The sequence below is a fragment of the Tachysurus vachellii genome, chromosome 6, assembly GCF_030014155.1.
Source record: "Tachysurus vachellii isolate PV-2020 chromosome 6, HZAU_Pvac_v1, whole genome shotgun sequence".
Lineage (NCBI taxonomy): Eukaryota > Metazoa > Chordata > Actinopteri > Siluriformes > Bagridae > Tachysurus > Tachysurus vachellii.
Window position 1 is genome coordinate 7,099,454 of NC_083465.1, and position 24,499 is coordinate 7,123,952.

A 24,499-nucleotide genomic window follows, 5' to 3' on the forward strand; every position below is an offset into this window, starting at 1 on the left:
TTATTTTTCTTGTTTATTTTACTGTTTATCTTTGTGATTCTCTTCCACAGAAACAGGAGACCGTTGCCTTATTCTCAGCTATACTGTATGAATGTGTGACCCAGGAAAATCCAGAGATGCTGCCCACTCATATCTCTATTGATCAGGTAATTTTATTTCTTTTTCATTTATTTATTTGTAACATAATGGTATCCACTAAACAGGGAAAGGATCAATCACTGTAGTATTTTAAACTCTATGCACAAATGACACGTGACTTTGTACGCAAACACCTAGTGTCCTCGGTAACTCAATATGAGTGTTATCTCGTGCTGTGCTACAAGAACAGGAACGTAATAGTTACGTTGTGATTCTGTTGCAATGCACTTTTTTTTTTTTTTGAAGATAAACACAGTAGCACTAAAAGTGTTGTTTGTTGAAATGGAACTTAGCAATGTTTGTTTTGTTCTAGCTACTATTTTCCATTTAGAAAAGCCAAAAAGCAGAAAACTAATTTGTAGTACTGCTTCACTTCAACATGCTGTGTGTGTGTGTGTGTGTGTGTGTGTGTGTGTGTGTGTTTAAGGTTGTGAAGGCTCTGGAGCAGGGTGACCTGAGTGAGACCTTCTCTCTGTGGCAGATGAAGTTAGTGCTGGAGCTCTGTGAGAGCAGAATATTACAGCAGAGACTGCGGGACACGCAAAGGCAAAGCCGAGGTCTGCTGCTAAGTTCCGAGTTCCTGCCCGTCATGAAGAGCTCAGCCGACCAGGCCCTAGACCGCTGGCTCTGTGGTAAGCAACGGACACACACAATGGTGCCAGGAAGGGATGCATCGACACTAATACTAGCAGCACTCTGATACCTTATGCATTTACTCACAGACTCATTCTTATTTTTAAAAAAAATGCATCCGGACGTTAACCCCATGATACCATGTGACGTAGTGTATGTTGTCAAACTTAAGATGACAACTTGAAATGAAAATGTAAATGATCTGGATGTATTTCACTATTAATGATTTCAAAACAGACTGAAAATAGCAGCAGAATCTGATGAACCAGCTAAAACATATCAGTCATTGCGGGCAACACACAGCAGCCACCAATACTGATGTAAACACTGGCTAGCATGGAAAAAACTGGCAATGCTGAGTGAAAATTGCTCTGAAAAGGCTGACTCAGTATGCTGACTTTTATAATATTGTTGGCGATCAGCCACTATAGTTCATTGAGAGAGAAAAAAACGGCGCTGCAAAATCTTACTCGAGCCGAGGTAACTCGTATAGCTCGGGTAAGTGAATGAAAATAACTAAATAACATGAGGATGCATCCGCTAATTATTGCTATCAATATAATACTGATTTAAAAAACATACCATAAAGCATGTACTTGTGCTCATACTTGAACTGGGACTGGTATCGAAGCATCCCTAGTTTCAGGATCTTTATTTGATTCTTGAAGGGGAAGTTGGTCTTTTAAGGACACCTGATTGCACCTGCATGGTGGCTAGTAGGAAGTAACTAAACTAAAGGCAGAAATTGTAACGGTAATAATGATATTTGTTGGTGTAGCACTTTTAGCAATGGACATTGTCACGAAGCAGTTTTACAACATTAAAATGTAACATTTTTTAATTTATCTCTAATAAGCAAGCCAGAGCTGGTTGGAAATGAGGAAGAAACTGTGGAGGAACCAGACTGAAAAGGGAACCCATCTTTATCTGGATAGCGCGATTAATGGAAATTAATTCTAGCTTTAACATGAAGTCTATTTTTTTTTCTAACTGTGCTTATGCTTGGCACTTGAATTTCAGCTTCTCTGTCAAATCCAATGAATTTGTTTACAGCTTCCAGTGCTGCAAAAAAAAAGCAGTGTTCAAGACTTCAACCTAAAAATGCATGTCCTAAAATCTGGAATTACGTTTTACCTCCTTATATAAGGAACTGAAAGCTCCAGTGTCTGCAAGTACTGCAAAGGTTATTTTGCTAGCAGTGTGTAATAACAGTACTTAGTAAGCTTAAAGGCATCCTGAAGAAACCTCTCTTTCTCTCTCTCTTAGAAAAAGCTTCTGCATTGAATGGAGGCGAGCATATCTTCCTATTCTCTGACATTTGATCTTTTCCTACACAGACAACAGGCATGTGCTACAGGAGTACGTTAGAAGGCAGTCTACCAGTGACGATACAGACACCAGCATTTTAGCCTGCTTCTTGGTCTATCACTCAATTCCTAGCTTCAGGAAGATGGCCACAGTAGACCTTGATGGTAAAAACCTATTGCTCACATCTGCTTATTAACACATCTGTTAATCGTTTGCATAAGAGATAAAAATCTAACAATGTGAGAGACCTCTGATTTCTTCACTGACGTTCATCAATATGTGCTTGTTTTGCTTTTATTGACTTTGCAGTGTTGATGCAATACCCTAATTATTTTAGCACATTTCCAGAAGAAAACAGAGAGCAGGAAGACAATAATACAAAGTGTCTCTGAATGGAGCTGATATGCTTCTATTATGCCTCCGATTCATATCTGTTGATCTGTTTTTCTCTTCTTTAGGATGCTCCTCTTTCCCTGAGCTGCTGTTGAAGTTCAGTCAGTTGGGCGTTCCTGTTCGAGGCCTGCTGCATGTCAGTCCTTTGCTCTTACAGGATGGTGGCTCGGCGATATTACAACACTTTTCCTCTGACCCACAGAAGACATGAACATAACATGTTCCTTTTACAAATGTCTTCCAAGGGAGACTCCAACACAACTAACATGAAATCCTTTCTGGGATATTTAAAGGATGGCCCAGGTTTCATGGTAAGGCCTGGTTCAGGCTCAAAGTTGACCACTTCTGCATTGCAGTTATGTAAATAATTTGTATCCGTGTTTGTGCTTGTAATAATAGGGCTAATAAATGATTTGAGAGAAGGATTTTTAATGGTTCACACTTTGTCTGTTTAAAAAATATGTAATTTTATTATGCAGCATTTTGTTTGTTTTTTTGTCAGTATTTGCTATGACTGACGGAACTGTTAGTGTTATTCCAGAGCAAATGAACAAGACCATTCCTGTGCAAATGAAAAACATTTCCAGCCTGGAAACACATTGCCAAACACACCCACTCACATTCCACACTATTTGCATAGCTACATTTCTGGCTGTTGTGTCTGCTGTCTCACTCCACTAAGGGATGAAGTGAAAGCTCTGTTCATGTTCAAAGCTTTCATTGTATGTGAACGGAACTTTAGGAGTAGTGTGTGTTTCATTTCATAAATAACACGGAAGGCTTGGGTCTTTGCAATGTCAGCAAACAACTGATAAAATGCATAGAAACTGTCAGAGCAGCGCTTCCTGTAAGTGGTGTAAGTGGTGTAGCAACACTAGGAGAAAATGACTGGGCATTAGTCTTGTGGGTCTCTTTAGAAAGTAGAATGATTTAATTCGTTATATCTGAAATCAACCCAGAATCATGGCAAGGTATGGTGATAAGGTACTAAACACACTACACTTCCACGTGAAATATGTCTGAGAGCTAATTAGTGTCTGCTCTAGTTACTCAAATTGTGCAAATCTACAGTAATGTGCTCTACAATTCCAGCAACTTATGCTGCAAGAACCATGTAACCACCGGCATGCAGTATTTAAAGAACATGTCCTGCAGCATGCTGTTTTTAGCTTTCAGCACAACCGAGCAAAACTGTTGCATGTTTATATCACTAAATGTTTGGTTAGTGTTTTTTTTTAAAGCTCACAGCAGTACCAGATTTTTAAAAAAGATAATGATACAGCTACATCATATATAGCAACATCAGCCTGGTTTCATGACGTGGCAAAAACAAATTGAAAGAAAAGAGCTCGCAAATTTTTGATGAAAACTCATGTTTGCAAACCTCATACCTATTTTTTGTTTTGCTGGACAGAATAGGGCCTTTGACCGCTGCTCTACTTAATGTACTTAATTGTCAATCTAGTAAAGGAGGAAATTAGTGTGAGGCAGCCAAAGGATGTCTGGAATGTGAATAAAGAATAGGATGTAGAAGGATCAGTAACCTTCAAATGTGAACCTTCTCACACTTGGTGTTTTTTTGGGGGATTTGGCTGGCTATGTGTTCAAACATAGGTGTTTGGATTTCACAGACATATTAACAGCAGACATTTATTTCAGACAAAGGAAGTCAGAGTTCATTGTAACTGACTGAATGACTTCGTGGTTATGTTCAGTTGATGTGAATTTGGTTTTCACACCCACCTTTAAGCGTGTGAGAACAGGCTTTCTGAAGGCAAACTCCTACACACACACACACACACACACACACACCAAGTCTTTTTCTCACACCTCACCATCCTAAACTTCCCATTGAAAGAAATCTGACTTAATATTCAGCCAAGCTGCAAATGTATTTTCAGCTTTTTTCCTCCCTCTCTGTTGCCAAAACCAGAACCGCCCAAAACAGCGTGCAGCTGCAATGTGTTTCCTCTAAACACTCATTTGGCTACAAGGGCAACTCGAGCCTCTATTACAAACACAGTATTGGCCCTTTTTCCTAGCAACAAGCGTCTTGTCATCTAACGTTAGTCAATGTGATGTATTTTTTACTTTGGGTAGAAGTAGTAATAGTGATAGGGCGTGTTGTATACAGTGATCTCGAGGCGTTAACCGCTTTAAGGGCTAAACTCCATTCACACAAGCAGGAAGATTTGAATCTGCGGCGAGTCTGACGCTCCTGAGAAGTGGGCGTGGCGTCGAGCAGGACAGACTCAAACACAGGCTCCACTCCATGAATGAGTCAAGTCACCGACGAGCCGAGAGGAAAAGAATCAAATTCAAACTAAAAGAAACAGGAAGGTGCGTTTAGTTCATTTATTCGCTGTATATAACTTAAGCAGTTTTGTGCAAAAAGCTCACTTAAATCTCAGTTTAGTCATTCTAACTGAAGTTATCCGAGGGCTCACTAATGACTCTACTAGAATAATCGGTAAGTATTTGTACACTCGACTCCTACTGTCCTGAATACGGGCGGAAAAACACACCTTTTTTTATGACCGTTTTCAGCACCTGTTTTAACTGAGCAGTCCTGTTCTATAAGTTACACTGAACAACTTTGCAGACAGGTTTTGCACATGTGCCAAATTTATACTTGACTGAATTGTGTGCACAGACACCTTGTAATTATTATTATTATTGTTGTTCAGCGCATTTTGAACTAAAAATAAGGTTGTATTATGTAAAATATATATATATATATATATATATATATATATACACACACACACACACGTATATGTATATATATATATATATATACATATACGTATGTGTGCATATATATATATATATATATATATATATATATATATATATATATATATATATATATATATATATTACAGTTCAGAGAATTTCCGAGTTAGGCGACTTTATTGTCATTGGTCATGACACAAGAGGAACTTGTGCGGTGAAGTAGGAGTGTTTCTTCACTTCCTCTTCCTTTTATTTCAAAAAGATACAACTAGAAAGGAAATGCAAATGATCTTGAACTCTCCATGAAATCATGCATTCTGGCATGTTTAATAGAAGGTGTGCTAATTTATTATTATTATTATTATTATTTCATGTTAGTGTTGTCATTTATTTATTATTATTATTTTTTTCCCCAAACTGCTTTATCGGAACACATCCCAGAGGTGTTCACGTTCGTTTTTTTTAGGTCATATGCGTGTGCAATAAGCGGGGATCCGCGGCGTGGTTACTGTGTTGAGTCACGTCGTCTTTTCATGTTTCTGCGTCACTAAGCCAACTGATGGGGGCGTGTACGGGGAGGGGGGCGTGTCTGGTGGGTGTGTTTCGAAAGCACGCGCGCCTCTGTATCCGGGTAGAATAGAAGCGCCTCGAGGCGTGTAAACGCATGAAAGCGGTTTTAACGTCATCACAGCGGCGCCATGGCGAAGGGCCACACAATCAGAAATATCTGAACCTTAAGCAGTCCGTAATTCGAGTCCGTTGTCTGTTGCCTTTTTTTTTTTCTTTTTTTTTTTCTTTTTTTTTATATATATATGAAATTGCCATTTTCTGTTCCTTTAATGTACAATAGTGTCATTGAACTTCCTCTCGTTTCCATTCATGTGGTTTAAGTCGAGTGGCGCGTGCGCTACATTCATGAAAATGTTAATTAAAGGGTAATTTCCAGTGAAGCATCAACCTGCCAGATGAGAAATAAGTGTAAATGTCCCATATTAGTCATAATGAAAGAAGGAACAGACTTAACAGAAAAGATTATACTATTTATTTAAACTATTTATTTACTTACTTACTTACTTATTTATTTACTATTTATTTATTAACTTATTTACTTATTAATATATTTATTGACTTTATTTATTTATATTTATTTATTTACTCATTCATTCATTCATTCATTCATTCATTCCAAAATTATATGTACAACATACAGAAGAATGATTAGCCTATAAATAAAAGAGTAAATGTGCTCGTTAAAGACGTTTAAGGATATTTTCGTGCTTTGTAATATAATGCTGACTGGATATGGAACCTATAATAAATAATGTATAATAAGTGTAAATAATAAATAAGTGTAAATAAGCATATAAAGTATGACTAAATATCATGCTTTATGTACTTAGGTGTGAACATGGGGCTGTCTGCCAGTTTGGCGAATCTCGTTTCCTGTAAATTCTCTTAGTGGCTTCCTCAGAAGAGGAAACAGTGACACAAAGTCACATTTGTTAAAGGGGCTTCTGTCTATTGTTATCTTTTGCGTGGTTTTGCAATGACTAGGCTTTAGTGCAGCATCCTGACCAGCTGGGATGTGCTGGTAGACACTTCAGGTTATAATTTAATCACCTGTTATTTCAAGTAAATATCCCAATGTTAATACAGTTAAAACATTTCAAACATTTATAGAGATCAGTTTAGTAAATAGAGAAGCAAAAACATAATACAGACATAATACAGCCTGTACTTATAGTGTCTGAGTACAAACTCAGACCGAGATTAAACTGATCTCCACAAATGTTTTTACTGTATTAACACTGGGATTAACATTGGGACCAGGTACAGGTACAAGTATACGCTTGCCGCCTGTTCAAGCTTCTTTTTAAATCATGCAAGCAAAATACTAGTGTTCGTGTCTTTTAAACATACAGAAGGTGAAAGATTTACTGTAGCTTAGGTTTTGGTGACACCTAGTGGACATTTAGGGAAGTACAGGGGCATATCAAATACCGCGGTTCCTAAATTGGGTTCTGCGATGACGATAAGATTCTAAACTATTTTCAGGCATACTTTTAACTGAAATATGAAACCTATCCAAATCACTTTAAGTCAGTCAGATTAGATTATGGCCAGGGATGATGATTTTATGATCTAAAGCTTAGTGAGGTACCTCAGGTAAAACTAGTATTAACAACATCAGCTTGACTCTAAAGGCAATTTAAATAGAACCAGGAAGATATTAGAAAATGTGGCGTTACAGGTTTGAGAACCACAGGTTTAATGAATAACTTATTACTCTATAGTGAAAACTGGGTGCTTTAGGCCTAATTAAAATGCTATTTGACAGATTAGGTTAGTTTGTGGTTCGCAGTACTTTTGTTATTGCAGTCAATATACCACAAATAAAAACTTTAATTAAATTTGCTCTGGCATTTGCACACAGTGGTAGTCCTATGCATACTGATGAGGATTGTTTACTAATTAATGACTTAAAGTCAGAGACGGTGAGACGTGCCATAAAACACGCCAAAGTACAATATAAACTAAAAATTAAAATTGTTGACTTGAGTGTGCTTTATTAATAGGGTCTATATAGGTATATGAAACCATTTCAGAGCATTTCTTTGCACGTTGTGGCATTAATAATGCAAAGGCCAATTTTACTGTTCCATGAAATGTTCTCTCCCCACTAATGACCTTAGTAAGATGCAGGGCCTTTTAACAATGGTGGTGTTTCATTCGTGAACAAATCATTGTTATTGTACAATTTGTTTAAGTGAAGTTCTCTTAAGTGCTGCACCTGTTAAACACCTCACTGCTTTGACAACTTTTTCCTTCCATTTAAAGTGTGAAGGAACATGTCATGGGTTAGATGTATTGAAGAAACACACTTCTTGCTACGAGCGGTAGACCTGAGCACAATGTTAATTGTAACAGAACTGGAAAATGTTATTCACAAATAAATTAAATGAACTGGTAACTGTTTGTGAGCAAAATAAAAAAAATTTAATTGTCATTTGTGAAGAAAACGAATAAATTGGTGATTGTTGTTTGTTAACTAAGTAAACGGATGAGGATATGCTGACTTGATGTAGCTATGTAGGTTTATGTGCCGTTTATATCATAATACACTATACAGGAACGTGTAAAGATGATTAATAGCCATTTATGATTATTATGATTATGATTATTATTATTATTATTATTATTATTATTATAGCAATGAAAACTACTTGATCATTCAAAAATACCTTTATAAAAAAATTTAAAGCATTTTTTCCAACTACATTCAAATCCATCCATATTTGTCAGAAATGTAGTGTGTAACATTTGGACACTTTTGCTTGTTTGCTGGTTGTGACAGGGGATTGGCCACCAGATGGCGCTGCGGTCTAAATTGTAATAAAGTGACGCACCAAAAATTGCACTATATTATGGACCCAAATAAGGAGTAAACCAGTTTATATTTGTCCTATTGGATTTTAAACGGACTGCTTAGTGATTTACATTACTGTGGATCAACATGTGTTTTTGAGATAAAAACTTGTTAAAGTTTGTTAAAGACATGTATAAATGTTAAAGTTTTACAGGCCTAGATGTTGTTGGTGTACAAGTCATCAGGTTGTGGATGTTGCCAAGAAACGGCTAATTTACGAGTTGAAGATTAGCTCTTAAGAGTCATGAAGAGATCCGTTGAAAGTTTACATTCAATAAACTAGTAACAATAAAGACTCACTACTAGTTAAGATCATTTTTCTCTTTCGTAACTGCACTCTTCTCTGCTGACACATTTAACACCCCCATGTTGATATGAAGTGGAATAGAGATTTTTCTGTCTTTGTTTTATGAGAAACGACCATATAAACTTCCGTAAGAAAACGTTATGTCGCAGGAAATTGCGTATCACGTTTGTTCTGTACATGTGAAAATTTAGACTTATCTAGTGAGTTAAAGTTAGCGATTGCTGTATAATTTTGTCCACAAGGTGGCATCATAGACGATGAAAACTGAGGCTGAATATAGCTTTGTTCATCTAGCATTTGTGATTTGAATGATTTATCTGCAATGAAAATGACTCGCGATATAGAATATGGTGATATATCTGTATACAATATTTGTATACTGCAAATATTGTGTGATACTAATACTGTGATTATCTGTCACTCAGCCTAATGTACTATATTAAAGTAGGTTTCTCAAAATTTTACCAACATGCTAACATCAATTGCATGACCAGCAGGAAGAAAAGTTAAAAAAATATGGCTTTAAATCTTGAGATTAATTGCAGATACAGGCCAAGAGCTTCCATTAATGTTCAAATCAGAATGGAGAAAAGGTGTGATTGAATTGGTGACTGATGGGCTGGATTGAGTATCTCAGAAACTGATGACCTGAAAGTTTGACCCATAAATTACCGTCTCTATAGTTTATACAGAATGCTGCTAAAGAACAAAACTAATCAGCATTCTCTTCTGATCTCTCTCTCTCTCAGGATGTTTTTTTGTACCATTCTGTGTAAACTCACTTACTCACTCACTCACTCCCTCACTCACTCACTCATTACAGGCTGTTGTGTATGAAAATCCAAGGAGATCAGCACCTTCTGAAATACTCAATTAAGCTCAACTAGAGACAACAATAACAATACCACAGTTACAGTTACAGAGATCATCTTTTTTTTTTATTCTGGTATTTGATGTTTTGCTCTTATCTGTATCTCTTGACCATGATTGGCTGATTAGATAACAGCATAAATGTACATGTGCTCCTAATAAAGAGGACAGTATTTTTCATATTTATATTAAAAAAAAAAATTTGTGCTGTGTAACTTCAGCAAATAATAAAAAAAAAAAAAGCCTTTGACTTGTTAGGCACAGCCTGTGAAAGATGAGTTAACGTGGATCTTCTTCTGAACATGTTATCACAACAATGCTGCGTATTTACCGTGTCCATTAATTCTATTGTCATTCACGCAGACACCAAAGCAGTCTCTAAAGCTCCTTGGTCATTCCAGCCGAATAGCCCGCAGCAGCCTCACTAATCAATGTGCCCTATGAGGATGACACTTCCCTGTAACCTCTATGTGGGAAAAGCATAAGTCATTGTAGTGGAATTTAATGAATATTGATCGTCTTTAGAGGTGCTCTGTAGCGGAGAGAGACTGTGTGTGTGTAGTGTTGAGTAGAACTCATGATGAGCCCCTCTAGGGTTTCCCACTCCCCAGAGGATGCATGTAATGGGAGAATATTGATCAGTGTTTTTGTGTGTGTTGCTTCTCTAAGGAGACTGATCCAGTGAGAAAACACCTGCACTTCTTTCTCACAGGCTTTAGTAGAAGAAAGAGGAGTAAGATATCCTGCAGTGTGTGTCTGTGTGTGGACTCACTTGAACTCATTGTGTTGAGAATAGTTAGTAACATGTTCTACGTTTTGATGTACTCACGTCACATGGACGTTATTGTTAAATGGAATTTTCCCTGCAGACAAAATGATTCCATCCATCATGTGGGTGGCTCCACCCATCAAAAACTCCCACAACTCACTCGTGGACATATAGCACCATTACTTAATGGTGCAAATGACTTTTTTTTCCATACAGCCACTACTATTAGAGCAGCTAGAGAACTTTGAGGGGTCCTTCAACCACAAATGTGTGAAGGATTTGGAAACTAGTGAATGCTCGACAAAAGCTCTCAGTCAAGAAGACTATTGTCTTGTTAAAAATTTTCCCAGTTTATCCTCTGAAACAGCTATAATTTTGCACTCACACTGCATTTTTTTTCTTACATTGTAATTTTTTCACACCTCCTTACTAATGCTGCTATAAAACTGTCACTATCTGCTATCTGTCTTAAGCTTATGACCGAAGCATCCTCACTTAGACTCTAGACTAGATTTAGCACTGACAGTTCAATTCAGTTTATTTGTATAGCCCTTTTAACACTTGGCATTGGGGTAGTAGTGGCTCAAGCGGTCGGAGGATTAAGGTTCAAGACCCAGCTCGGCCACTGTTGGGCTCTTGAGCAAGGCCCTTAAACCTCTATGCTCCAGAAGTGCTGTATCATGACTGGCCCTGTGCTCTGACCCCAGCCTCCAAAGGTTGGGATATGTGAGGAAAGAATTTCACTGTGCTATGGATGTAGATGTGACAAAATAAAATGCTTCTTCTATTCTGTTGTTTTAAAGCAGCTTTACAGAAGCATTGAAACAGACTAAAAGTTTAAAATTAAGTTACAATTTATCTCTAACGTTTATCCCAGTCTCTTGTCACAAATTTGCACACATGCACTATGTGAAACTGTTCGATTGTGCTTAGTCACCTAGTTCCTTATTGTCATATGTACATTTAGGTCTTTATATAGTACCAACTGAGACAGGAGGTCATAATGTTTGCCTGTAGATCTCTGCTGTGTGTTTTTTCAGCAGAAAAAAAGAGGGAAAAGCACATGCTATTTTTTCATGATAAAGATACTGTAAATCCATCCATCTATCTTTCTTTTTTGTTGCACTCAGTTCTTCAGAGTATTTTTTTCTTCCTAGATACAGGAAGTTCATTGTGAACGCCTGAAGTTGTGTCATTGGAGTTTTGTCATCATGGCATTTTCTAAGAGCTCTCTCTCTCTCTCTCTCTCTCTCTCTCTCTCTCTCTCTCTCTCTCTCTCTCTCTCGCTCTCTTTCGCTCTCTCACTGATGAAATTTTAGATTAAACAAATTCAGCATCTGATATTAGACCATTTTACAAAGAAACACTGAAAAGCCATTAGCAAACAGGTCTTATTTAAAGAGTAACAGTTAGACTGATAAATAAATGTATTATGTGGATCTTTGCTTTACTAACTCTCGAATCTGAGACTTAGCCATGTCCTGCCCGAAATCTGCAACACAATAAAAGTGATTTGATTCTTTATTACACAAAAGTAAATCACATTTGATAGTTGTTGATCTTTCAGACTTCAGCAGACTTGTATATTAATTCCCTTTTTATTATTCTGTCAGTTAGAATGAATGTAGGTCAGAATAAATCCCTGATGATACAACCTGCATTGGATTGGCATATTTGGGTATGTTTTAATCTTGTGGAGTCAAAAAAGGCTCTGGATCCACTGTGACCCTGACCAGTGGTTACTGAAACGGAGTGAGAGAGATTGTGTGTGTGAGAGAGAGTGAGAAAAATTGTGTGTGTGAGAGAGTGAGAAATTCATGTGAGATGTGGAAAAAACAAACATGCAACTCCTAGACCATGACATATAATTACTCCTAGAATTATAATACATTAAGCTTTTTACATTTTTGGCAGATTTATGGATCACCCAACAGTGACAGTGTTTTACTGAGCAGATCATAATGATAAGATTCATATTTTTTTATATCTTCTTACAAGTTTTACTGTAGTGACTGCTGTATGATGCCCAGAGCTTACATACATTTTCCAAAAATAAAGCAAGTAGACAGGAATGCAAACTCTCACCAGAGTAAAAAGTAATGCGATGTAATTACATTTAAAACAAAGCACAAGCTCCACATGTTTCTTGAATTATAAAGGTCATGTGAAAAACACTGTGGTCATGCAGTCATGGGAATTGACGTCACCTTGAGCAATTATCAGAACTTCCGTTTAAGGACACACAGCAACAGGAGTACTGCTAACTTCTAGCAAAAGAAGGTTAGAACAGGAATAACATACGGTGTCAGTAAAGCGAAGTTCAGGTCACAAACACGACGTCTCTCCTTTAAACATGTTTGTAATAGTGAAGGGTAGACAAAGAACGGCCTATTCTTTAAACACATCTGTGCTGAGCAAAGCTACAAACTTGATATACGTCAACTAGAGCAAAACTAACGAATCGTAAATAAATAGAAAATAGAATAGACACAGCAAATGCTAGCAAATCAAGAGACAGCAGGCACTTCATCTATACTTCACATATATAGAGATAGGTACTAACATGTTTTACTTCAGAATGTGATAACTAATGAAATTCTACTGCTTTATAGTTATAAAAATGGGAAATAAGTCGACTAATTCCTGAGAACAGCAGCAGTGAACTAATTGTAAATGGAGATGTGACAAACAGACTAAAAGAGACTCCCTGACATTCTTATACCTGACACACCAACTCTGGTTTTGAAAAAATAGGACAAAAATATTTACTTCACTTTCAAGCATATCAGATCGTACAGTATCAGTTCTTCATTCTGTTCTGTTTATGACCCAAAATCCAAGAGATTAAAGACTGAATTTGAGAGAGATGTGTAAACTTCAGCAACCCATGACCCTATTTACTCTAATGATGTTATAAATGTTGTTTTTTTTTAAATGATCTCTCACTGGTACAAATAACTCAAAGGATACACTGTATTGTCAAAGGTTTTGGGACATCTGCCTTTACATGCACATGAAATTTAATGACATCTTATTCTTAATCTGTAGGGTTTAATATGGAGTTGGTCCACCCTTTGCAGCGATAACAGCTTCAACTCAACTTCATGGAGCACAAATTTGTCCAATATGTTTTGGTATGCTTAGTTCTTGGAACTAAGGGCCAAACACAACCCCTGAAAAAAGTTGCTGTTGTTCCAAATTGCTTCCACTTTGTTATAATACCACTAACAGTTGACATATTTAGTAGTGAGGAAATTTCATTAATGGACTTATTGCAGAGGTGAAAATGGTACCATGCTTGAATTCACTGAGCTCCTGAGAGTGACCCAGTCGTTCACAAATGTTGGTAGAAGCTGCTTGATCTTATACACCTGTGGCCATGGAAGTGATTGGAACACCTGAATTCACCTGAATAGGAATAGGATTGGAACACCTGAATATATGTGGTCTTTGTAATGTAATGTAGCTGAGAAATCCAGTTTGAAAACAGACTTGAATGCTTGATTATGTTTGGCTGTCAGTCATTTTTGATCATGGAGGTGGAGCTTCATGAAAATGGATGGGAATCATTCAGTTCAATTCAATTTGAATGTATTTTTATAGCGCTTTTAACAATGGGCATTGTCTCAAAGCAGATTTACAGAATATAAACATAATACAAAAAGTTTAATATTATACAAACATTAATATATTAAAGACGTTTAAGATTAATATTTGACTTTGACTGATATGTGTTTGTATTTATCCACATTGAACAAGCCTGCAGTGACTGTGGAAGAGGAAGAAACCTTGAGAGGAACCAGACTCAAAAGGGAACCTCATCCTCAACTGGGTGACATTGGAGGGTGCGAATATAAATATACTGTCTGACAATTGTGTATTGATGAGGAGGTTGTTGTCCTCAAAGACCACATGTAGTTGGAATCTCCTGTTGCTGTTAAAATAAATCCTATATTATAAAGTCCTAATAATTATAAGTCATATTAGAATCTGATATTGCATTACACAAAAGCTAGATCGGTTCCTCTATTGCAAACAGACAGGATACAGAGTGAGCCTCCCAAAAATGCCAACTAGCTCATGTTATCTGCATTGTCTTAAAAAAGCAAGTTGCTATTAAATCACAGGTCAGATCTGTCATTAGTTTCTCTTCAGTGTTTCTTGGAAAAATACACATTAACAGTGCTGTTCTGATTAAATGCCTTAGTCTGTAATATTTACTGGCATATGTATGTATATATATATATATATATATATATATATATATATATATTTTTTATTTTTTTTTTTCCTGTTATCCTGTTATGATGCCTTCACATTTACTTCTACTCACCACTTTAATAGGAACACTTGTAAACCTTCCTTTCTTTCAGCCTGATCTTTTCTTCTGAACTTCGTCGTCACCAAGGCATTTCATTCCAACTGTCCCTTTCTTTATTTTGTATTCTACTCTAGAGACTGGTATAAATGAAAATCCCAAAAAATCCCTGAAACACTAAATCCAGACCTGGCACTAACAACCAGGCCACAGACAAGCTCATTCATCCAAGATCACATTTTTCCCTCAATATGAGGTTTGATGTGAATATTTACTAAAGCTCTTGTGCTGTATCTTAATGATTTTATGCATTGCGCTGCTTTCATATGACTGACTGACAAGAAACCTGCATGATTGTGCAAGAGTCTTCCCATTAAAGCCGTCGGCAGGGGTTTTTATATTCAAATCTTTTACGTTTTTATTCACCTCAGTTGACATATGGTATGTCATGTGATTTAAGATGTATTATTCGTAAGACTGAAAGTTAAGATGGGATTCCTGCTGCAGAGTATTCACAAGGGTATAAGAGCGAAACAGAAGGCAGAAACTTATACCATGACTCATTCGTTTCATTGGGTTCAATAGGTTTGCCTTTGCAGCATTAAAATTCTTTAATTTGAAAGTTTAAAGAACTTGTTTGAAAGTATGACTTTATTCGCTGTGTTTCTCTCCTATTAGTTTTGACTTCCTAGTTGTACATTTTTAAATGTTATTTGTATAAAAATAAAGGCCTATGGGCATCATCGAACCTGTAGATAATTCAGTTCGGTTTTATTTGTATAGCTATAGACATTTTCACAATGCAGAATTACAGTAATATAAAAATTCAGAATAAAATTGATATAGTTTAAAATTTTATATTTATGCCTAAAAAGCAAGCCAGAGTCGATGGTGGAAAGGAAAAACTCCCTTAGACTATATGAGGAAGTGACAACAGATGCGATTGTAATAATGTAGTTCTGTTGTAATAATCTTAAATTCTATGCATTTATATTTATGGCATTTGGCAGACTTCCTTATCCAGAGTGACTTACGTTTTATCTCATTTTTATACAACTGAGCTGTTGAGGGTTAAGGGCTTTGCTCAGGGGCTCGGCGGTGGTAGATTGGTGGACCTGGGATTTGAACTCACAACCTATTCTATACATTTGGTGTGTTTATGGTGTGTAAAACTGTACAAATAGACAGTTGAAGGTAGCTAGTTAGATAGCTAGTGAGAAATTTATTCGAAAAGATATTTATTAGGATCACTACTACTAATACTGGGTGGCGTCTCTCTTTGTTTTCAAACCAGTGGTGTACAGAGTGTACAGTGGTGTACAGAGTGGTTAACTGAGTAACTGTAGCCCTTTCTGTCAACTTGAAGGCTGGCCATTCTCCAATGAGATGTTTCCATATGCAGAACAGCTAATGTTTTATTCTTCATTGCGCCATTCTGACAGTGCAAGCCCAGCCCATCTGGCACCAATAATCATCCCCACAGTCAAAATCACTGAGATCAGATTCTTCCTTATTCTGATGGTTGATGATTTCCTAATTAGCTAAAGCTGCTGGTCCTTATCCCATGATTGGTTGATTAAATAATTGCATGAATGAGCTGGTGTACAGATGTTTCTAATAAAGTGCTTGGTGAGTGTATTTTGAAAATATTCTTCCTTTAATTTTTCTACTCCCCTAAAATAGTAGAGATTTACAAAAGAAACACTTGATTTGACTCATCAAAGAAAAAGACCAGAGCAAAACAGTGTGTACGTGCTTGCTATGGTTGCGTAGGAGGAACAACTTTTTTCCCATGGATCTCATGCTTCCACAAACTCCAGCTTGAAAAGTCATGTTACATCATATCCGATGCATGTGCATTTTTATGACCTTTCTTCTATAACAAACAAGCCTTTTTTTCTGTCCTCCATTAAGCCCAAGATAGGTTCTCTGGGATGTTGTGTAGGATGTATTAGAAGACTTTAACTCAGTCGTTCTCTTTTACATGCCCACACGCATATTGGCCAGGGGTTAGCTTGTGTTCCTTTGGTGTTAGAGGTCCGGACAGGTTTCCCCTGCACCACTGTGGGAACTTAGCCAGTCATCTCTGGCGTTATGAAAGGCATGTGGGGGAGAGGAAGCCGTGGTTTGGTGTGTCAGCGCCTTGTGTGCGTTCCATTCTGTTAACCCACTCTAGCTTTTTTTGACTCATCTGGATCCCTTTGGCCCTTTGAGATGGGTGTGTGTGAATGTGGGGGAGGAAACAAGCTGTTTCTTCTTTAGGAGGTTTGTTCAGTACAGTCTTTATGGCTTCTTGGAGAATGAAGAACAGAATGGTAAGTCAGTACCTGATCAATACTATTTGAATGATCAATAAAGCGGTGAATGAGTCAGTGTGAGGCTTTTGCTGCTGAAAGTGTTTAGGATCGTTGTACTGCAGTTGGCAGTCGGAGGGCCAGAACAATGCTATAGCATTGCATTGTATGTAAGAGCATGAACCGTATTAGCACAGCAGTAGATATGTACACAGCTGACAGGCAATGAAACACGATTTCACTGTTTCGTCATATTTTATTGCAGCTGTAGGGTGTCAATTTATACCTAGACAACACGTGATAAGTTGCTTATTTAAAAAAAACTCTCAGAGGCATGGTGGCACCATTGTTAGTGTTGCTGAGTCATGGCTCTGAGGTTGTCATGAGCTAACGCGGGTTTTACTGTCTAATGCAGAGTTTTGCAAGTTCGTTACATGTCAGTTTGGGTTTTATCCCACCTTTAAAAAAAAAAACAAAAAAAAAAACATGCAGGCAGGTGGATTAGCTATACTAAAATGCCTTTAGGTGTGCATGTCTGTATGTGAATGTGTATGCGTGGGGTCCTATGATGGACTGGCAATCGATCCATGGTGTATTTCTTCCCAGTGCTCCATTAAGACAAGTTGCAATGACATACAATTATTTAGACAGTCAAAATTTTCACTTACATGACTAGAATTAACTCAGAGTTTATTAACTAGGATGTAATAGCAAACAAATGTGTTTTTTTCCCCTGTTTGAAACAAAGGAAAATACAGAAATCTTTTTATTTATGTATTTTTTTACAAATAAATTTATGTGCAGATGTTTTTGCTGAGTGTGTGTCCAAACAGGAAGCCCATTTGACCTCTTGGTTTTCCCAGTAAAGCGCTTGATCTGTCTACTCATTGTGGGAAAAACAGAGATCCCGCCTCCAGGCTATCTTTAGTTCAGGATATTAGCTGTATGGGGAGGGCTGTGTGATCTCATCTCAACACAACATGGCCTCATGATATCATGCAAATCCATTAGGATTCACGATTCAGAATGAAGAGTAAATATTAGGGGTAGGATAGCCTAGTGGTTAAGGTATTGGACTACTAATTGGAATCCCACATCCACTAAGCTACCACTGCTGGGCCCCTGAGCAAGGCCCTTACCCCTCAATTGCTCTGTTGTGTAAAATGAGATAATGATGCAAGTCGCTCTGGATAAGGGTGTTTGCTGAATGCTTTAAATGTAAATGTTAACTGCTGGGTGTTTAATTTTTGCATGAAATCCAACTAAACTCTAATAACTGTCTCAATTATTTGAATTCTTGCAAATCTTTGCATAAGATTTTGGGGTTTGGTGAAATACATATAATGTCAGACTGGCTACTTCCTTTCAAAGTCACAGTTTCAAATCTGTTTAAGCTAGTTTCACCTATTCCATTTTGTAAAGTCAAACAAGCAAAGGACAACAAAACAGACATTCTTGAGGATCTGAGTAATTATTGTGCTCCACTCGATTTCTTGTGTATATTTTAGTGACTCGTTAATGTCACTGAGAGCAACGTGGTTCAAATACCCCCTTCACAGAGGCAAATACCCCACACTGGTACCATTTACTGTAAACGAGGAAGGTTTGAGACATTTGTGCAAAACCGCTGGCCCAGGAGCTCACGGTGCACTGAGCAAAGCTGCGTGGGGCTGTGTGTGGGCAGCCATGACACAGATGACTCAGCACCCAGCAGCAAAAAAACTCCCTTAATTACTCCTTTAAACTGATCTAGAATTTAGACTGAAGAATACTTTAGTTACTTATATGTTACAGATAATGCAACACTCATGGCTATAATATGGTTAGTTCAGAGTAGACACAGGAATTAGCAAAAGGTAAGAAATTATACATATGTCTATATAGAGTACAGTGTGCATTATAGCAGATCCATGCTAAGTCTAAGATATTCTTGATCTGAAAATATTTAATCAAATATCTTTTTGGTTTTTAGTCATGCTTCATCAGCCTCTTTAGAATGTGATTGGTTTGTTGAAGAGTATTTTATTCAGCCATTTTATTCAGGCACCACGTCATTTTTTGAGTATATCTGACCACCATATAGGTGACACGTCATTTATGGCAACCAGGACTGACCACTAAATATTGCTTTTGGTAGCTTGCTTTTAAATCACATATTTCACACCTTTTTTTTTTTAATCCAAAACACTTGCTTGCTAATGCTGAGTACAGACATTAATCAAAATACAAATTATTCTGTCAGATCTGTTTGTGTTGTTATTATTACTATTATTATTATTATGTTTTGTAGATCAGTACATACAATTATTTAGTTTGGATTTACAGACAATTCTACAATTCTGTTTAAAATCATTTAATATGTAGATACTTATTGTTATTTTTTCTATGCAGATTTTTTTAGTTTTATATGTAGCTAAATGTCAAGTATGTATATATTTTTCAAGCATGTAAATTCAATGTTTTAGATAATTAATAAAGTTTTTATATAATTTATTTTAATAACACTAGTTTAAGTACAATCATTAATAAGTTGTATGTTATATAAATGATAGTATTGCAAATAAACTAGTAAGCCAACTACAGTAATTTCATGGAAACTAAATTTACTGCTCGATCTGATCGTGAATTGAAATTTCTGGTAAATATGAAATAAGGCAGCGATTTTAAAATGTCAAGTTAATGTCACAGGTAAAAGATCAGTATCGGTATCAGATTTGGTATAACATGACTAAGAAATTGCCTGTATCATCTTAGTCAAGTTTCAGTCTTATTTATGGTCATAGTTAACCAAACAAATTCTTGTTTGTGAAGTTAAGTCATTTCTCATTTCCTTGTAATGTAGGTAAGAATCAGCAAATTTTCTTGAAGAACTCACCAGGTTCAAATAAGGTTGCTGATGCATAAGTCAGATGCACTGTGTGGGTGTGGGTGGTCAAGGCCCAAAACGGGGGTTGTGCTTTGAGTCAGCTCGACTGCAAGCTGCAAATGCTAAAAACAAAAGCTTATTTTTTTAAGTGTAAAGAAGCGATGAACAATATGTGGAATTACAGAAACATTCTGGTAAAATTAGTAATCAGTTTTGTGTGTAATACCTCTGACACACTGGTATTGGAAAAATGTGATCACGGTGGTCGAAAGCTGAAAGAAAAAGTGTTGTTCAGTGTTGTGATGATCAGTTCTGATATAGGTGCTATGAGGTGCTTTTTTTAGGTTCGCTTGTGTTTGTCTTTGAGATTAGGTATTCATTTCCATTTTGAGAAATTATACTAATATCTTAGCAATAAGGTTTTGTTTTTTTAAAACATTAAAAAGCATTTATACTTATGATCTGGTCTTCTTATAAATGTTTCTCATAACTGAACAGAATTATTACAGGTTGTAAATGCTACATAATTTCACCAACATATTTATTTTTAGATACTTGTTTTATTTTATTTTCCCTACTGGGTGATGCACAGCAAAGATTTTTATCTCTCCAAGAGCAAACTAATTGGATTCTTAGCTGCCTGCCTGCTAATGCAAAGTGGTATTCTTTATGGAAATTAATTTTATTTTTCACTGATCATTAGTCTGGTGTTAATGAATTTGTATCTTATTCTTTTTTGACTAATTTGTGACTAGAGATTGAACCTCCTTTGGATCTGTTTGCTTTTTAATTAAATTAGTGGTATTTGGTTGAGAATGACTAGAGGATTTCAAATAGAATTTGTATTCCTTTTGATTTCTGCAGTGATGCTTTGTTGTGCCTTGTCACATATAAAAACAGTTACTAACAATCTGTTTCTGGCACTGAAAAACCCGATGCTTTATATTTGACCACATCTGACTAAACTCAAGAGGTTTGTAAGAGAATATGAAACTCCTACATTATTGTGGCACATTTTATAGCGCAAACATTACATTGTTCCGGTTGTTCTTTTGTTTTGTATTGTTTTGTTTTGTTTGGTATTTTTCTCCCGTTTACTTATTCTAGTCTATTTTGTATTTTGCTTTTCTATGATTCTTTAAATTGTGCAATGTCTTTTAAATTTAAAAAGAAGAAACAGGAGAAAGAAAATTCTTACCTCTTAAAAAACACATCTGAACACTTATTATCCCTACATCTTACCTCTAATATTGATATGATTAAATTTAATTGGTAGGGTATTTTTTTGTTTGTTTGTTTTTTAACAGCTAAGTAATTGTTTTTAGATTTATAATAGCAGCTTACATTAAACTCACTTTAATAGGAGTTTACATTAAACTCACTGATTCTGTGATGCATATGATAAGTGTAATGCAGTAATGGTTAGGACTTAGTAAAGGTTGAACAGAAACAATTTTCCTCACAAAAACACATTACATTATATGTTTGCTATCTTACTTTACAGTGCAAGGCAATACAGCTGTGAACTAAAGAAGGATATAGTGTTATTTTCTCTTATCATCTCGTGTCATATTGTTAAATGTAGATTTCATTCTGCACTATTTTTTTTCATTACAAGTAAATGTTAGAGCTGACAGAAATGTAGAGTGAATATTAATTCAAGAGAAAACGGCTGATGAGTAGGTGCCGTTTCAGTCCTGCTTTGTTTTCGCGTTCACATTCTCCCTGATAGAAGCTGTACTACTCTATGTTACCGGAAGGGGGCAGCGTTTTTAAACTAATGAATACGGTGTGTATTCAATACAGACACAGCGTGTTTTTTGTTTTGTTTTGTTTTTCTCTTCACCAGACGTCACGCCATTAGGGAAGAGATTAATATATCTTATTTTATATACTCCAGTGTTCTTATTAACAGCCCATATTAAAACACTTGGAATTTTACAGCCTCTCAATTGACAGTATTTGTCACTACAAATGGAAACGAGCACGTTATTATAATATAATATTTGTGATTAATATATATATATATATATATATATATATATATATATATATATATATATATATATATATATATATAATATAATATAATTTACAGCGCTGTAGATTCGTAGTGTTCGAAGTATTTGAATTGGGCATAAAGTAAAAAAAACTGATAAATACCTACAGAGCGTTTGATTTTTTAGCAAATTGAAGCTAATCTTTGTCAGATCATTGTTTACTTTCAGATAAAAATGCCCCAAAGCGGTTGCTGTAAAACGTGTAGAAGCACATTTAAGACATTATTTTTGCAACTGATTAAGAATTCATTCAATTATACATTTTAATCACACGTGGAACAATTCAGTTAGAATATATTTATTTGCCATAAACCATTTAGTAGCCTACATTACAGGAAGATATGGAAAATGCTGCCATAATAATCCTGTTTGAGAATATATTAAGTTAATATATATATATATATATATATAGTAGCACAATAAAAACAAATTAGTCAACCACATATAATAAACATTACTTCATGTGGCAATTTTACTGTATATTTCCAGTCATGTACATTCGTGATAAACACGTGTAGTACAGATACTATTGCTGACACTGGATCTATTTCACTATATCGGATCATATTAAACGTGGACGTTTATTTTATCGTATAAAGCACCAGCTGTAAGACTTGTAGTGCTCACTTTATGAGTGTTGTTTGTATTATCACATTATCAACTACGCGGATTCACTACTTAATCTGCTGTGTGTTTTTAACATAATTTGCTTTTAAAATACAGTATTTTACACAGTATTCTACACTTTTCACCTGTTCAGACTGCAGCCTGTTTCAGCAGGTTATTTTAATGCATGATGAAAGGTATTATTATATCGTATATAGTGTTTAAGTTAATAGTCTATATTTATTATTCGTCATAACCCACACACTGGAGGTTTCTGCTGTTGCTTTCAGTCTGAAAACAAAAAGGTCAAGCTGTTTAAAGACGTTTTTCCACACGCCGACTACGGGTGTTATTTGAGTCTTATCTCTTTTAACTTCACAGCGATGTAAATATGACGTTCATTATAAATTAACCTCTACTCTTTACACCTTGGCAACATCCGTAATTAGCTTACTAATGTAAACAAAACACACAACAGCCTGTGTACTGATGTGAAATCTCACACAGAATAGTGTAACATATAATGTATATATCATTTTTCAATCGATTCTTTGGGTCAGGGTGTAATTTGGAATATCTTGGACATTATAATGTTTTAATTTGATAGTTTAGTAAAATGTTAGCACACAGCATTACTAGCATTATACTGGTCACACAGGCTAAACGTTTGGCTAAACGTTTATATAATAAAAACAAAATAGCATTTGTGTGTAAATTCAACTCAGTTTCTGCTTTGTGTATTTCTTATATATATATATATATATATATATATATATATATATATATATATATATATATATATATATATATATATAATGTGGCATTTTATCATTTTTGTTGGTTATTCAGAGCCGAATTAAGCCTGAAAGACAAAATGTTCCAGCTACATTGCTTCCTTTTTTGCTTAGCCCCCCCCCCCAACTAATCAAATGAAAAATATGCTAATGCTAATATAATTATTAATGTTATGTAATTATAATCCAATTCCAATTAAATTTGAATACTGTTTTTTTTTTTTTGGTTGTTGTTGGTCATATCACTAATATAGGCCCACAGACTTATGTTTAATACAACACTTAGTGTAGTAAGTGTACACCTTTTCAGAGTACATTAAAAACAAATAATTCAAGCAAAAGTCAAATTTAGATTTAAAAATTAGTCCATTTATTTTTTAATTCTTTGCTGTGTGGTTTATGATGATGACACACTTTAAATTTAGCACTGAAATGTAGAGTTCAGTGAACCGAAAGCCCAAAAATAAGCTCTTATTTATAAATACTTGCTGGATGTTAATCTTTTTGCCTTTTGATATGATAGACTATTGATCTCTCTTTTTTGTGACCTACTGGTCGAACCGTTTCCTGTTTATATATCAGCTAACCTCAACTTTTTTTTATTTTTTGCAAGAAATAGTATTTATAATGTTACAAGAATTGGGTGTTTTAGTCACTGTTTCCACTCTCTCATTGCGCTTATCTTTCAGTTTATGATTTATCTCTCTTTCTGTCCATCATACAACATTTAGTCAGTAGCACTAGTAGCTTTTCCTTCTCTGTAGTGCTTACAGCTTTCTGGGAAAAAGGACACAATCTGCATTTTTAAAGATACAGCTTGATTAAATTTGCCTGCACGATGGAACCCTAGATCATATAGGAACTATTTCTTTTTGTTTTTTTGTTATTTGATCTTTTAATTGTTGTGTTTGAGTGTGATCATGACGATGGAGGAATCATAGTCTATATGTGCATTTTTTTCCTTTCATTTGTGTGTGTGT

General features: G+C 35.7%; 1 protein-coding gene across 9 annotated transcripts in view; it reads left to right on the forward strand.

The window, feature by feature from the left end:
• The window catches only part of anapc1 (anaphase promoting complex subunit 1), an 84,873-nt gene that overhangs the window by 33,046 nt on the left and 27,328 nt on the right, over nucleotides 1–24,499 (forward strand). For 7 of the 9 annotated variants that reach the window (XM_060871936.1, XM_060871939.1, XM_060871938.1 and 4 more), the window contains exons 45-48: nucleotides 51–146; nucleotides 566–770; nucleotides 2,109–2,243; nucleotides 2,538–2,897. In XM_060871936.1, coding sequence (XP_060727919.1) covers nucleotides 51–146; nucleotides 566–770; nucleotides 2,109–2,243; nucleotides 2,538–2,683 — 582 coding nt within the window. In that variant the 3' untranslated portion in view covers nucleotides 2,684–2,897. Of the gene's footprint in view, nucleotides 1–50; nucleotides 147–565; nucleotides 771–2,108; nucleotides 2,244–2,537; nucleotides 2,898–24,499 lie in introns of those variants that run through there. The other 2 variants (XR_009648587.1, XR_009648586.1) reach the window with 1 other exon arrangement.